Here is a 16213-nt window from a genome sequence, read left to right on the forward strand (position 1 = left end):
AAGGGCATAGATTATGATGAGACCTTGCTCCAGTTGCAAGACTGGAGACAATAAGACTCCTCATAGCCTTTGCAGCACACATGGAATTTACCCTTCACCAAATGGATGTGAAGAGTGCCTTCTTAATTGGCTACTTAAAGGAAGAAGTCTTTGTCAAACGAAAGCGCTCAAAACTTCGTTGATGCAACTTTTGGTGCTTTGCCTGATAGTTATAATGGTTGGATGACTAACACTATTATGATGTTTCTTCTGGTCTTTCCACAAGATTTTCGGTAAAATAAATGGAAAAGTTCAAATAAGCCACCACGAAGAGGCACAACGTAATTGTGGAAAATTGCAAGTCTCTTGTGAGGATTTGGAAATTAAGTTCTCGCAAGGTTCCAGCATTGGAATGTTGACGGCTACTTCAGATGCTTGTGCGGACATTTGCAGAAATCAAGTTGTTTATTGAAGCTGTTCGGGCTACGAAAACATAGAGTGATACAACTAGAGTTTTGGATTATTTTTTTGTTTACTTGAATAGAGATAATATTTTTGTAGTGAAATTTATGAAAATACGTTATGTTCCGGTTCTTATGTACTTTTTAATCCAATGTTTGAGATCACATATATTGTAATATTCTCTTCTTTAACTCTCTTTTGCGGTCTTTACCATCCTTAATCTGTAAAACCAGGAACAGAAATTGGCCTTATAACACAATAGCTGTAGTCATAGAAAAAGTAATGTTGATAGATACTCAGTGATCAGCTCCTTATAGTTCTTTGCCACTACAAAGTGAAAAGGAGGAGTCACTTCAAACAATACACAAATGAATGAAGTTAATCAACCATAAAAAAAGCCAACCTAACTACTCTGGCAACTAAACCTGGTTTTACAAAATTGGAGCTCCAGTCAATAAACCAGATTACTGGTAGCTCAATTCTCTTGCTCATCGAACGAGTGCTTCAAAATGACATGAATATTAATTAGGAGATCAATTACCTTCAAAGAATCAGAACATCTACAATATGGTGCAGTACGTAGCTAGGATTCTGTCTTTTGTCTCTCGCGGTTTTCCTCCATAATTCTTTGGAGCTCTTTCTCACTTCTCGCTATCAAACGCTTAACAGTGTCAAAAGTGGTAAGCCTAATGCTGCAGGAGAAAATGAAGAGACAAAAACAATGATGTGTTAGGTTATGATGTTAATATCATCGTCAATGATCATTGCCTGGTAATACTAGTACTAGTAGTAACTAAATTCCTTGTTATCGGTCCCCTTGGAGAACTGTTTGTTCCATCAGGCATGAGCTTACTTACGTTACTGGTTCGAGCCAGCATAAAACTAGTCAATTTATGATGAATCCTTAGTTTATGAATACTAGTGTAATCATCTCACGGAACAAACATGACATTTTATGAATGAAGCAACAACGTAAATATGCTTCTTTTTTTTTTTTTTTTTGAATGGCAAACAGAGAATAAATGGGCTGAGAAATACTGCAACGGGAAGACAGCTACTGCAAACATCTACAGAATGACACTAGCTGGAGCTGTGTACTATTTATGGCAAGAGAGGAACAATGGAGTCTTTTAACGCAAGCAGAGATCTTCTGATATACTGGTGAAACTGATTATACAAGAGGTTATATTCAGAGGTAGCATGCGGCCAAAATTAGCTGGGAAGATTCACGAACTCAATTTTTATCCTAGGTAATTGGTAGAGGTTGAGGAGTTAGCTGTGTAAGGAGATATAGTGGAGATGATCTAGTCTTAACTCTAATTACTGGGTGCTGCCAGTTTTAGAGATGTTTTCTTTTGTCTTGAGCTGTACATATTCTTTACTGGTAATAAAATTGTTTTAATTACCAAAAACAAAACGTCCATATCTAAAATGCACCTGCTATTAGGGGATGGCGATTATAACCGTGCAGTTTGTTAAACAAACACAGCGTCAAACATGAGATTTTAAAACCGGCAAGCCTAACTATATTTATCAATTATGCTACAATCTCAAATAGAAACTATTGAGCCTGATTAATGCCCAAAAAATGGAAAAAAGGTGTGCGGAAACAGAGACCAGAGAAGATAAAAAAATAAGTGAAAAGAGAACAGAAGAAGGCACAGGAATGAGAAAATGCACCTGCTATTAGGGAGAGTTTTCAGCGCATTGGGAACAAACCCCCTGTATAATCCAACTAAACCATCACGCGCCACTATACCTGAAAAAAGAAAGGATTCATTTAAACAATCAGAAAGAGTGTTAGGTTGATTAACATTCTCAGTTTAAAATAACTTAAATCCCCTCTCGAGCATGATCATGGACTTCAAAAACTATGATACAATCAGTCAGTCACTGAATTTTAAAGGCTTCTTTTCTTTTTCAAATGAAGTGAACTATAGAGTCAACAAGTTCGAGGAATTGAAATCAAAATGTTATCTAATTTTGACATTTCATACTTTTTGATACTTTAAGCTTAAAGGATTTGAAAGGATTTGAAGCACAAAAAACCTCATAAAGTGGAAAACAGTTTTATTAAAGCAGCTGGGCGACAGTATGTACAGCTATTTTCTATTACTCACTCGCCCCATTTTTTATGACCTATGTTGACTAATACCGAGTTAAAAGAGAAAATGGATTTATTATTATCTGATTTCGGTATATATTTGTCAACATAATTGTTGGAAGATGTGTCATGGTAAAAAATTATAATAATTGTTCGAAAATGTGAAGGCGTGAGATGTTAATTAAAGCCAAAGTTATATAAAACAAAAGCAAGTTATATTATTTTTTATAATGATGGAGTCCAGGCTAGCTTGCGCACACCTCGACTATTCCATCGGTGCTTGCTATCTCCCATCATTACAGGTTCGAGGTAACTTTGCCAGCCCAGCAAGGCACAGACAAACCGTAAGAAATCACCTAGAGTTTTTTGTCCATAGTGGAATTTGAACCTTAGTCTCCAAGGTTTTCACCTATTTCATTGACCATTAGGCCACACCTTGCGTGCTTAGTGGACGTTCCGATTCAAGGAACAATTCATTTCTCGGCACAAACTATTAGAAAGCAAGCCAAACAAATAGGGGTAAGGAGCATTCCCTATAAATCAAGGCTTGAGTATGGGCATAGGAAAGCCTGTGCCAATGACTACTACGATGCACAAAGCCTGAAAAGTTTATGTTGTACTAGAACCAAAAGGTAGGCTACACTTTAGCAAGCAAGTCTCGATCCCTTAAGTAAACTAAGCAAAACTTGGAAAGCAGGACACATGAATCGAGATCATGCAAAATTTTGACCGCAGCACATGTAAATCAAGAACAAACAAGACAAAAATACGGTTTAGATTAAAAGAACAAAGTGTAGAAAGATGGAACAAAAACCTGAACCTTTCAGATTATCTGTTCACAGCCAGGATTTGTACACAGTACATACCTACCAACTCCCATCCCCTCCTCCCATCTCCGCATAAAAAAGAAAGGAGAAGAAAACAACAAGAGATACAGGCAATGACGTCATTTATTACTTACCTGGGAAGGCATCCAAAATTGTCACATAAGGTGTACCCCTCATTTGCATTTGCCTTCTCACTGTGTCCAATGGATAGCACATTAGCGTGGCAATAGTTGCGGAAATCAAACCTGTAACCAGAGATGCTTCAGTTCGTTTCTGATATTTCTCTGGCAAAGCTTTCTTCACCCTGACATTCACAAAAGTGTCATTACGTTAGAGTACTAACACCAGGACCCTGTTTTATATGATATATAGGATTAAGATCTTCCAAAGAACATAGACTCACAAGTCAAAAACACAAAAGTTCACAGCGATATATGGTGCTATTCCAATAAGAGAGGGCCCAAGACCATTATAAAAGGATGCAACGCCTTCCTCTTTCAGCATTTTTAAAGCAACCTGAAATCATTGAACTAATCAAAATAATGATCCAGATATGTCCTCGTATAATAAATTTGGAGTTATCCAACTTTTACCTCACTCATCGTCTTATACCCAGGGTCTACTGCTAATCTCAATCTGAGGACATCTAATGGGTAGGTTACCTGACAACATAACAACAAGTTAAAGGTCTTGGAGACAGATAAAAAATATAACCAAAATACCAAGAACAGGAATATGAATAATTGAGCTTCTGCAAGCTCCCACCCCACCCCTGCAAATGGGGGGGGGGGAGATAGAGAGATCAACTGGTAGTTTTCAAGTATATCTTATAAAGCAAACAACAGATTTCAGCTCAGTAACATTACTGAAACAACAATAAGCACCAAGTTTCTGCAAGGTCACTTTCACTTGTGTAAACATAATTGCGAAATTAAATGCCAAATGAACAACAACTGAGAAATAGCTATTTGGTGTTCACAAAATGTAAACTTACAAAAGTCGAAGTCATGCCAGCACAAGCACCTGCTGCTAGTCTTCCAATGACAGAAAGCTCCCCATCCTTTCCTTGAAATAGTTTCTGGAAATAGAAAGTGAGAAATAACCTTAATTGTGGTGATACAACAAACTACTGTTATGTCTTCTCTAAAGATGTTTCAATACCTTGTAATTTTCATAAGCAAACAGCTGCACTGCACTATAAGGTATGATCCGTATCACCTAAAACATAAACAGAAAATATCAACTTGAAGTTTTAAAAAAAACAGAGCCCTAATCACCAAGAATCTATGACTGACTATAAATGTTAGCTCAACAGGAAAATGGAGCAAAAACCTGTGGAAGGTTGCCTTTCCAGTATCCTTTGATCCCTTCCTCCTTCCCAATCAATGCAAATGCCTGCAATCGAATTTTACGCATATATCAAAAACTTGAGAATCATAAGACTCAATGATGGCACCTATGAGTGGTAATTATTTCCCTATGGGAGGTTTGCAGAAAAGAGAAGCATAAGAAGAATTTACTTCTGCAATGTACCGATAAGGAAAATAACCATTATACTGTTATAGACTAAACAGGAGAGCCCAACCCAAAAGACTAGCCTATTAGGTGGGAGAACCCATTTACCATTTGAAATACTAGTCCTTTTTACTCAATGAAGGAGTCAATTGGTTCACATCAATTGCCCCTGCTTGACGACCAACGACCTTGTTGATCGCGGCTGGCACCACTTTTTTAGATCCAGACCACCACCACTTGCGGCACCCCTCTAGCCCAGGTGGTCATAGCTGGCATCTGTCCTTTTTTTTCGCTGTGTGTGTGTGTTGGGGGGGGGGGGGGGGGTCCAAGTCACAACTCTTGGTGCCCTACCAGGTGCTCACAGCTGGCAACCCCTCCATTCACGAGTCCAGGCCACCACTCCAAGTTGCGGCCTTAAGCGTTCATCAATCTGCTCTGATACCAATTGTTATAGACTAACATAAGAGTCCAACCCAAAAGACTAGTCTATTAGGTGAGAGAGCCCATTTAGCCTATAAACCAATTATTAGTACTCTTTTTAATCAGTGATGGACTCAATTGGTTCACAATAGAGAGCATCACTTGCTTATAACTAATTAAAGAGAAGTAATCAACCAAATGGCAGAAAATTGTACGCGTACGAGGATAATTTATCTATTCATCATAATAACTATAAAAAATTGTTTCTAAAGACAGAACTTCCCAAACTGAGACCCCCACCAAATTCTACAAATTTTACTAGGCGGTAGAATCGGTCACCAACACTGGCTGACAAGTAACAAGTTGACTATATTTCCACCCTCAAATCTAGAGTGGAAGGGACAGCCTTCATCATTTGTAGTAAATGGGTTCTAACTATGATACTGCAAATTACTCGCTTACTCTTTTGGATCAATCATCACAATACTAAAACTCCGCACAATATAAAAGAACAGCTAACAGGGAACATCAGACTACAGGAAACTCAATAAATTAAGAAGTAGATGCCGAGATGTGGGTAATTCTGAATTATTAACTAGGACATAGATTGTCTTTGTCGTATATCTCAAAAAGCAACAACAGGCAAGAAAACAATACAATACCTCAATGAATCCAACTCCCTTCTTTGCAGCTTCTTGTCCAGCTCTTAGTCCATGTGTCTAGCAACCAACGCAAATGACAGGAAGATATAAGTGCAAGGAAGAAAACGTAAAAGTGGCCGCTGTTAACTAAAATATGCATATCAAACTCATAATAGTATGGAGTCACCTTACCAGTAACAATATGAAGGATTGGGGCAATACGTAGATGGATACAAGTATGAGCTGGGGATTTCACTGTCGGGTATACAAATGCATAGTGAGAAAGGATGCTCGCGATGTCAAGTTTCAACACAGAATTTTTTTTTTTTCTCAAATGGAGTTTCACAAGACCAGAAGAGTGGGGAGGCAAGAAGAATAACCCCCAAAAGTCATTCTTGCACCGATATGTATCAGGCAAGTCATTCTTTCCTCTTTCTTCTCATAGAATAACAAAATAGCAGTAACGTTCATAGTTCCTTTAACTTGTCAACAGGTCAATGGCATAAACACATTGCAGCTGCACCTACACTCTTTGTCTACTTCTCTGCCACCGACATCAAAGACTGGACAATAAAGCCAATTTGGGCTTTTAAGATACACATTCAGGAATATAGTATAAGATGGCGAGAGTAGATGCTGATAACAAGTACTCCTACAAAGGATGTGGCCTTTTCTGGCTACCATTTAAGAAATCATATAAGTTTAAAGGTTATAAACCCTTCAAAAGAATATATTAGCAAACTAACAATCCTTCAAAACTATGAAAAAGATAATGCAAATACTTGCAGAAGTCAGTAATACCAAACAAAATTCATGTGAATTGCGTACCAGCCTACTTAGCCAAAACTAAATCACCATCCTGATCGGAGGATGACTTATCTGGCTATATCTCATGTTATTTTCCTCAAGTCCACTAACCAAATATGCTGTAAAGTCATTTTTAACTCTACTCTTAGTTACTGTCATTTGCTTTAAACATTTAGTTACCGTCTACTACTATAAGTATCACCAAATCTTGACCTCCTGCCCCATTCTCTCTATCTCCCACTATCACATTTCAGTTCAACCAAAAATCAATCAATCAACTATACCTCAATCCTGAACTAGTCAGGGTCTGCTACATGAATCCTCTATATTCACTCCACTCTTTTCTTTTCTTTTTTCTTTTTCCTTTTATCTAGATAACTGAGAAATTTTTGTATCCAGCTTCAAACTTTGTGAAAAGCGGACCCGCCTCTCTACTCTTCTCCATTTAAATACTATAAGTCAACGCTCTGAAGGGCATATTCACTCCACTTTATTGGGACCCACATTATTTTATTTGTTCAAAGTGTAGGAAATGAAACAAACAATTTTGTCAAGAAATTAAGCCTAAAGTTCAACCAAAATTCAATTATCCAAGAAAACAGCAGTAATATGGTAGTAAAAAAAAAACAAAACGATAAATTAAAAAGGAGAGACACCTGCATGAGGAGCTTGATACGGTCAAGGGGAGCAGTAACAGTCTTAGCAGCAGCACCAGCAATAGCACCAGCAGCAAATAAAGCAGCATCTCTTGGAACCAAAGCTACCATAGCTAATGGGTGCTTTATAAGCTGAGCTGTTGTAGGATTATTGAACCCTTTATTATTATCAAGATTCTCCGATAACGAGATGCATCCAAAATTGCACCCAATTTGACCCGTAGAACCGACCCATTTGGTTTGCCATTGTTGTGGTGGGTGAGTTTGAGAGGTGCTGTTGGATAATTCGAGACTCGGAATGTCCATGGATACTAAAACGGGTCGGTTCTTTCTCATTGTGGATACTGGGTAAGAGGAAGGAAGTTTTTTTTTTCCCCTCTGTTGTGAAGAAGATAAGAGGGGTTTTAGAGGGAGAATTTGGCACTTTGCAGCTACCTACTCTAGGGGTTTATTCTGTTTCTATATTCATTTCTTTTGTATAAATTATTTTTTTTTTGTATTATTATATTGTTTTGTTTCTTAAACAAATCCTTTTTTATAATCAAAAAGAAAATCAATCATTATTTTAAAGAGAACATATTCTATACTCCAGATCCAATGCTTTTTCTCATTTTTTTATTTATCTTCCTCTATGCTTTTTATTAGATGCCGTTTGGTTGGGTTTTTAAGTCAGTTATAGCCTGTTTGGCCAAGCTGGAGAAATCAGCTTATTTTGAGAAGAGTTTTTTTCAAAAGTGCTTTTGAAAAAAATACTTTTGGAGAGAAGCAGTTTGTGTTTGGCTAATCAGTCTGAAAAGCACTTTTGAGAAATAATTTGTGTTTGGCCAAGCTTTTTAGAAAATGCTTTTAAGTGTCAAATTACGAATAAGGACATGAATAGATTTACTTAATAATTAATATTATAAGTAAATAAATAATATCAAAATTTTGTTATTACATGCAATAATTAAAAAAATCATTTTATTTAAGTAAAATATGAAAATAAAATTTAAAAGTACTTAATTCTTTTAATATAAGTTAAATATATTAAAATTCCTTCAACAAATATAAAAGCATTCACCCCTAAAGTCACTATATATTAGAAAGTTTTCCTAAAAATAAGAAGAAATATTTATAAATTAATATCCTAAATATTAGGTTTAAGGGTTATTTTGGTATATACTATATTTTGTTAAGGATATTTTAGGTAAGAAGAAAAGCCAAAACTGCTTCTGCTTCTGCTTTTGGAAAGAAACTATTTTTTTCTGCTTCTCTGAAACTGCTTCTGCTTCTTCCCGAAAGCACTTTTTTTTCCCAAATAAGCTTGGCCAAACACTTCAAATTAGGAAAAAAAGTGCTTTTGGGAAAAAAAAGTGCTTTTTCCCCTTGAGAAGCTTGGCCAAACAGGCTATTAGTAGGCGTTTGGACATAAAAATTGTGAAATTTCAGAAAAAAGTTATAAAAAAAATAACTAAAATAGTATTTGAAAATTAGAGTTGCATTTGGAAATGAATACAATTTGGAGCTATTTTTGAGTTTTGTGAGAGATTTGAAGTGAAGATTTTGAAAAATAACTTTCTAGAGTTTTTTAAATTTTTGAAAAATTCCGAAATTTAACTTTAAGTGAAATTTAAAATTTTTATGGACATACATTGATTCCCAAAAAAAGTAAAAAAAAAAAATTGAAAAAATGTATAATTTTTGTCCAAACGAACCCTTAATCTTCTGGTTGGTATTTTACGAAGAATTTATCTCGGTATAAATTCAGCTAACCATGTGGAGGCGGAAGCAGAGAGGTGAGAGGGGGTTCAATTTGACTAAAAATATACTATGTAAATATGGGCAAAAATGAATTTTTTTTACTATACATAAATTGCTGAATCTCCTCGCCATAAATAATTTTTTTGAATCCATGGCTCCTTCACTAATGATTGTTTAGCTTTTTCTTTTTCTTCATACGTAAAACTCACACAAATTAATAAGGAAATTAATAATTATTTTAATGTAGAATAAGAATACATATATTAAATAATAGGCCAAATACATATACAGACCATTAAACTTGGCCCAATTTTTTATTTTGGCACTTTAATTCAGCCTTGTTCCATTTTGGCCCTCCAACCCCATTTCTTTTGTTCCACTTTGACACAAAAAATTTTCTCCCAGGTAAAAATGCACTGCATGCGAATACCCAGTTGTTGCCCCCCTCCCCCCCCCCCCACCCCCAATTTTTTTTTTTACTTTTTTTGTAATTTCAAATTATTATTTTTTTCGTTTTTTCTGCCCTCCTCCCGTGGAAAAAATATTTTTATATATATATTTTCAATAATAACTACGGGTTCAACTGAACCCATAACTTTCGACGCGGAGTAAAATTTGTATGTAAAAATTTATTAAAATATTAAAATTGTAAAAAAATAGATATAAACCCATAACATTTAAAAATATAATGAGTTCTTTTGTTCCACTTTGACACAAAAACTTTTATCCCAAGTAAAAATACAGCGCGGACAAATACCCAGTTGCCCCCCCCCCCCCCCCCCCCCCCCCCCCACCCCCACCCCCCCCCCCCACCCCCCCCCCCCCCCCCCCCCCCCGCAATTTTTTTTTTGTAATTTCAAATTATTATTTTTTTCGTTTTTTCTGCCCCCCTCCCGTGGAAAAGATATTTTTTTATATATATTTTCAGTAATAACTACGAGTTCAACTAAACTCATAGCTTTTGACGCGAAGTAAAAATTTGTAAGTAAAAATTTATTAAAATTGTAAAAAAAATAGATATAAACCCATAACATTAAAAATATAATGGGTTTAATATTAAAAATATTAAAATTGAATTATAGGATTTAAATTCTGGATCTGCCTCCACGTTGGGAGTATGAAATTTGGCTTAAAAAATGGCTCTCACGCGCCTACAAGGGTGAGGCAAATCACACATGGAATCTAGTTAGCTTTTGTGTTAAAGTGGAACAAAAGAAATGGGGTTGGAGGGCCAAAATAGAACAAAGCTGAGTTAAAGTGACAAATGAAAAATTAGACCAAGTTTAATGTGCTGTCTATATATTTGGCCTAAATAATACCTTGATTAGAATATTAAAATAATAAAGTAACCCTTATAATGTGAAATGTAACTTTTATTTTGCTAAAATTAAATAAAGATTTTAAATTATGCACTTTATATTGTAATTTATAATATATCAAACTAAACATGCAACAAAAAATAATCTATGTATTACAATTTATGCATAACTAATTTTGCATTACTGATTTCTATATGGCATTATTAATTCATGTATAATTTGTATCCAAACCAAACGATCCCTTATTTATTTGAGAAAAAATTAAACAAAATAAATTTAGGTATCTATTTATTTACCACTTAAAATTTAAAGACTGGTACGGCTAATTGTTATTCACAACATAAAATACATGTTTTTTTTATGATAGAAAGAAAAAAAAATGATGCAAATGTGAAATTAAGAAGAAAAGTGACAAAATAACCCCCCCCCCCCCCAAGCCAACCCCAACTCACCAAAAAATAAAATCCTGATAGCTCCAATAGTTTTCGATCTAATTTTTCAAAGCTCATCTTTCAAAATCAATCATTTTAAAACGTGTTGTATCTCTTCTTTATTTTATACTCCTACTTGTGGGGTCAACTGTTACTAATAGCTTGTTTGTTCAAGTTTTTTTTTGGCCTTTAAGGTATTTTGCGAAACTTTATTGTTGAGTAAAAGCAGAATTTGTTTTTAAGAAAATTACATTTAGAAGTACTTTTTACAAGTTTGGTCAAATATTAATTGTTGTTCAAAAGTGTTTTTCAAATTAATTAGTTCATCATAAACTAATTCTCACCAAAAGTACTTTTTAGGAATATATTTTGTAGAAAAGCACTTCAAAATAAGCTGATTTTTAAAGCTTGACCAAACAAGCTATAATCATATTTTGCATATGAAAAGGTTCAGTTCGGATAATAGATTTATTTTTATGTAAGACCGTCTCCAACCATAACACCAAATTTCACACCAAAATGGTGTAACACCAAATTGACTCCAACCATTACACCAATTTTTACAACAAAAAAGAATATTTTTTCTCTTTCTTCTATATTATATTATATTATTATCTTCTATTTAAATTTTATTTTTTATTTCCTTCAAACAAATTCTATCTTTTTTCTTTTTTCCATATTCATCATATATAATTCACATTCACCACTTATATAATCATTTATTACAAGATTATTTTAAAGAATAAATCAACTAAAGGATAAATCATTTATTACAAAAACTAAACTTATGTTTTATATTTTTTAGTGTAATTTCAATTTTAATGTATCCTCCTTTGATGTACTTTAATTATAATGTATTTTTATTTTATGTATTGTTAATTTTCTTTTTTAAATTTTAGTTTCCACTTTTCAATTTTAGCAACATTAGATATCTTACATTTGCATTTTTTATTCTTAAATAATGGTTATATTTCTTTTTATACAATAATAATAATAATAATAAAATTAACTTATAATTTTATATAAATATAATATATATACAAAAATTAATATAGCAAAAAAATAGGATATAAAATTAAAATTATAAAGATCTTAATATAAAAATTAATTATATACACAATTTATAATAAATTAAAGTCCAAAAAATAAAAAGATAAATAAAATAATAATAAATCAAATTTGGTGTTGATGAATAGTGTTGCACCAAATTTGGTTTGGTGCAAGATTTGGTGTTTCATTGGAGCAAAAAAACACCAAATTTAGATTTGGTGCAAAAAATAGTGCATCCTTGGAGATGCCGTAAGGATCATTTTTAAAAATTTCAAAAACTAAGAAAAAAAAAGGAAAGGAACAGAAAAAGTCATACATGTTTTGCATTTCTTTCACTTTTGTTAAAAAACTATTTGATGAAACAAAGAGTAAACTGTTTAATAAAATTGTAAGTAAGGAGCTGAACATTTGATTTTCAAAGATTTCACAAACCAAGAATTGAAATAGAATAAGCAAGATAAGAAGAACTTAAAGGAGGAAATGGAAATGGTCTAAGAATAATATTACACTATCTGTATTAATAATCTAAGGACGTCTTTATATGTGTTTACCCTAAAATTTGATTGAAAGGCTAAACCAGTTAAATTTGTAAAGTTAAATGTTAAACAATTAATTTAATACGATTAAATTGGTCCCTGTTAATTTGAAACAAGAAAAAGGTAATGATAACAACTAGTAAACGCAAGATATATAAATAGAAATTGAATTAAAGTAAAATCGATAATAGCTAGAATCTCTTACTGAACAATCTGCAAAATTGAACAAAAGTCGACTGAATCTTTGTACAGTGACTGTAGTATGTATTCAGTGATTGTGCGTAAAAATGCATGAATCATGATCTAGGAGGTGATATTCATATCTAGAGACTCCAAACCATATAATCGAAATAACAGAGCAACTAACTCAGAATGACCGCAACATGTATGCATTCCACCTATCACAACTGCTTACTGTCAATATCGATAACTCTCCCATTTTTCGGATAGTCTCTTACAGAATATTCCAAAAAGATTTACGCGGAAAATTTTATTAAATCGCCATCATTATTTTTGAATATGAAGAGACGTGCATCCTCGCCATTTAATGCTTAACCCTGACTAGTGAAAACATCAGCGGAATAAGGATGACATCCCCACACTTGTATATATTAATTCCTTCTTTCCTAGGATTATTTTATTAGATTTATTCTTGTTGTCGCTTTTGTTTAGGGGTGGGCATTCGGTATTTCGGTTCGGTATTTCGGTATTCGGTTTATCAATTGTGTATACCAAATACCGTACCAAAATATTTCGGTACGGTTCGGTATTTCTTATTTTGGTTCGGCACGGTTTCGGTACGATTTCGGTTTGATACATTAATGAGTAATATTTAAAATATTGACACGTCAACTACTGGAATTTCTGCTTCAATATTAAATTTTGATACTGCTTCAATATTAAGCTGCTTTTTCATATAGACGTGTCAAGACTTTACATTAAGAAAGCAAAGTCGTTTCTTGAAAAACCACAACCAGTTGAAGAAATCTTAGTCCTTAAAAGGAAATTGCCAAATATAGCACCTTTTGGTTATTCTTGTGGTCTGTAACTGGGCGTGCATTCTTGCTTGCTTGGACCTGTTAGTTCTCATTACCTTATTAGTTTTCTGATCTTTAATAGCCTGCCTGCATACTATTATGTAATAGGGATGAGGAAAAAATTTACTTACTAGATTGTTTACACTGTTATAGGAGGGAAGATCAGCTTGAATTTAGGCATGCAGTTGTGAATGAAAATTACAATTAGTAACAAATGTAGTTGTGCCTTCAGTCTTAAACAGACACAGGTACACAACAGAATTAGACTTAAGGCTTCAGGCCATGTAACAATCATCTGCAGCCAAGCTAATAGATCTGTAGCCAAGCAAGAAAAACCAGAATTATTCTTGTCATTCTTTAGAAGAGATGACTAGCATTCAGAACACCTGCACAACATGTAACAAGCATCTGCAGAACAAGCTATGTAACAAGCGTTTGCAGAACACCTGAACAGCTAAACCATCTGCAGAACATCTGAACAGCCAAACATTTACACACTGCCAAGCTGCAATTGTAACTAAGATGCAGCAACAACATCAGGAACACCTGAACAACCAATTGCACTATGCCAATTATATTTACACACTACCAATGCCAAGAACACCTGAACAACCAAACCATAAACACAAATACACAACATTCAACAAGTTTGAGGTCTTGCAGCAGCTAAAAGATGCTAGCAGTAACACTAGAAGTTCTTTTAAAAGATGCTAACAGTAACACAATATTGAGTCCATTAGCCCGCCGATTAACATATAGTCATATATCAGTCTGAATAAAGTTGAAGATTCCACCAAGTCTAAAGAAGATTTTAACAAAATAGAAAAAGAAAACAAAATCTTTTTGTAATCATCTTCATTTATCTTTATGCTTTCAAATACAAATTACAATATGATCTATCCAAAATTAATCAGAGTACTATGTCCATTGCTAAAGAACAGAGAGCAGCAGCAGCAGAAATTAGTACAGTTTCTATCCAGTTAGCTCTAGTAAGATACAATTACTACAGTTTGTGCAACGGGCTACATAAATTAGGTTACAGAATCATTTTCCTGTATCAGTTACTTCAATCAATATCTATACATAACTGCCAACGCTTACTGCTAAAGAAATTTCACGAAACTACTATCTTCATTCCCTGTTCTACTGCTATATCTTATAGGTTTCTCATATGTCAACCTACTTTATACCTAATCAAACACTTGATCCAAAAAAATGAGTTTCAAATATAAAATTAATCTTCGCTAAAGAACATCGTTAGAAATCTTCATCAAATTCATTTCCATCGCTAGAAAGTAGAAATCGCTAGAAAGTAGAAACATACCTTTGAAAATTGAAACTATCGCAAGTTCTCAACAACAACATCTTCGTTTGCCCGGAATTTGTGAGGACTAAGGACTGAGGAGTGAGGAATCGGAGCTCGGAAATCGGAAATCTCCAGATCGCCGCTCAACTGTACTGTAATCTAAATTGCTAAATGCTAATGCCCTAACCACTAACCAGTAACCAGCTAACCTTTAGAGTTTAGGCTTGGGCTTGGGCATAAGAATTAAGATGGGCTTGGGCGTTTGGGGCTGGGGCGATGGGCTGGGTGGGCAGTAATAATTAAGAAAATGTCTTTTAAAATCGGATTTTCGGTATTTCGGTATACCGAAATTTCAGAATTTTAATACCGAAGACCGTACCGAAATACCGAAATTGCAATACCGAATTGGACCGAAATACCGGAAAAAATCGAAACCAAAATACCGAATTAATTCGGTCCGGTTCAGAATTTGATTTTTCGGATTTTATGCCCACCCCTACTTTTGTTGCTTTCTAGTATTTCGTCGTTTAGAATATTCCTTCTAATCCTTAAACACAAGAACTAAGCGGAATGGCTTCCTAGCCACTTAAACTTGTCGAGTTTTTAAAAGCCGATACATAAACTTTTTATTTTCCCATTTGAACACTTGAACACATTTTCCTCGTAACTAATAAACACATCTAGCTAGAGACCATATGCGCGTGTATTACACATACATATACGTGTCCATCCAGTCAGCAAATGACCAAGGGATATCTTACACTTCAAAGGCGCGAAAAAAACCATGGTCCCTTCTTTATTCCATAGACCGACCCGCCTCCCTCATTTTAACCTCTCTCTGGCTAAACCCTCCCATGTTAATTCAAAATTTTTGATGATCGGAGAAGGTGAAAAAAATCTGGAAAGTGAGGAGATCATATGTAAGGCCCATAGGCCATCATAGTAGGCACTCAATAGGCCACATAATATGCAAAGCCCTTCTTGCCATCGATGAACTCTCCATAAGTTCGGAAAACCTCGTCGAGAATGGCACTGATCTGCTCATCGATGAATTTGACCCTAGGATTTGCAGCAACCACCAAAGCTGCTGTTTCCTCGCGGTTAAGACCCCTATCGCCATTTGCATCAAAAATTTGGAAGATTCTTTTCACCTTCTCCGATCACGATCTCTGAATTCCAGAATCTTTCACATTCTTTTCACCTTCTCCAATATTCAAAAAGGACTTGTTTATGGTGGTGAATATGGCGTGAGGTCAGTCGTACTGGATGAACTTTCAAAATCAATCATAATCACTCACCCTTTTTTTTGTTTTTCGTTTATTATCTGTTAATCTTGTTCTGATCGAGCTTCGTTTGGTCTAAGTGATGCAAAACTTTGCTTTA

The 16213-nt window shown here is 34.5% G+C and overlaps 1 protein-coding gene and 1 long non-coding RNA gene across 3 annotated transcripts; both read right to left on the minus strand.

Annotated features, from left to right (window-relative positions):
- Positions 1 to 704: 704 nt before the first annotated feature.
- On the minus strand, positions 705 to 7854 carry LOC107810280 (putative envelope ADP,ATP carrier protein, chloroplastic). 2 transcript variants are annotated; one of them, XM_016635036.2, is made up of 11 exons: positions 7412 to 7854; positions 5970 to 6026; positions 4705 to 4767; positions 4534 to 4590; positions 4367 to 4450; positions 3966 to 4034; positions 3776 to 3888; positions 3507 to 3676; positions 2122 to 2200; positions 983 to 1133; positions 705 to 768 (listed from the first exon to the last, which is right to left on the minus strand). In XM_016635036.2, the coding sequence occupies exons 1-10, from the start codon at positions 7745 to 7747 to the stop codon at positions 1025 to 1027; spliced, it is 1137 nt and encodes a 378-aa protein (XP_016490522.1). In that variant the 5' UTR covers positions 7748 to 7854; the 3' UTR covers positions 705 to 768; positions 983 to 1024. The 2 variants fall into 2 exon arrangements, with proteins under 2 accessions (XP_016490522.1, XP_016490521.1); XM_016635035.2 differs by having other exon boundaries at positions 705 to 1133.
- Positions 7855 to 13631: 5777 nt separating this feature from the next.
- LOC107810282 (uncharacterized) lies at positions 13632 to 15108 on the minus strand. The gene is made up of 2 exons (XR_001653599.2): positions 14849 to 15108; positions 13632 to 14070 (listed from the first exon to the last, which is right to left on the minus strand). It is a non-coding gene; the product is annotated as an uncharacterized LOC107810282 (long non-coding RNA).
- Positions 15109 to 16213: the final 1105 nt, after the last annotated feature.

The sequence above is a fragment of the Nicotiana tabacum genome, chromosome 10 (assembly GCF_000715075.1).
Source record: "Nicotiana tabacum cultivar K326 chromosome 10, ASM71507v2, whole genome shotgun sequence".
Classification (NCBI taxonomy): Eukaryota; Viridiplantae; Streptophyta; class Magnoliopsida; order Solanales; family Solanaceae; genus Nicotiana; species Nicotiana tabacum.

Bases quoted from the DNA above. Each gene is read 5' to 3' on its own strand.
- LOC107810280 (XM_016635036.2), bottom strand. From the start codon at position 7,747: ATGAGAAAGAACCGACCCGTTTTAGTATCCATGGACATTCCGAGTCTC. The intron at 4,451-4,533 runs GTATTGAAACAT...TTCTATTTCCAG, and splicing joins TTGCTTATGAAAATTACAAG to AAACTATTTCAAGGAAAGGA. The intron at 3,677-3,775 runs GTGAGTCTATGT...TGTGAATGTCAG, and splicing joins AACTTTTGTGTTTTTGACTT to GGTGAAGAAAGCTTTGCCAG.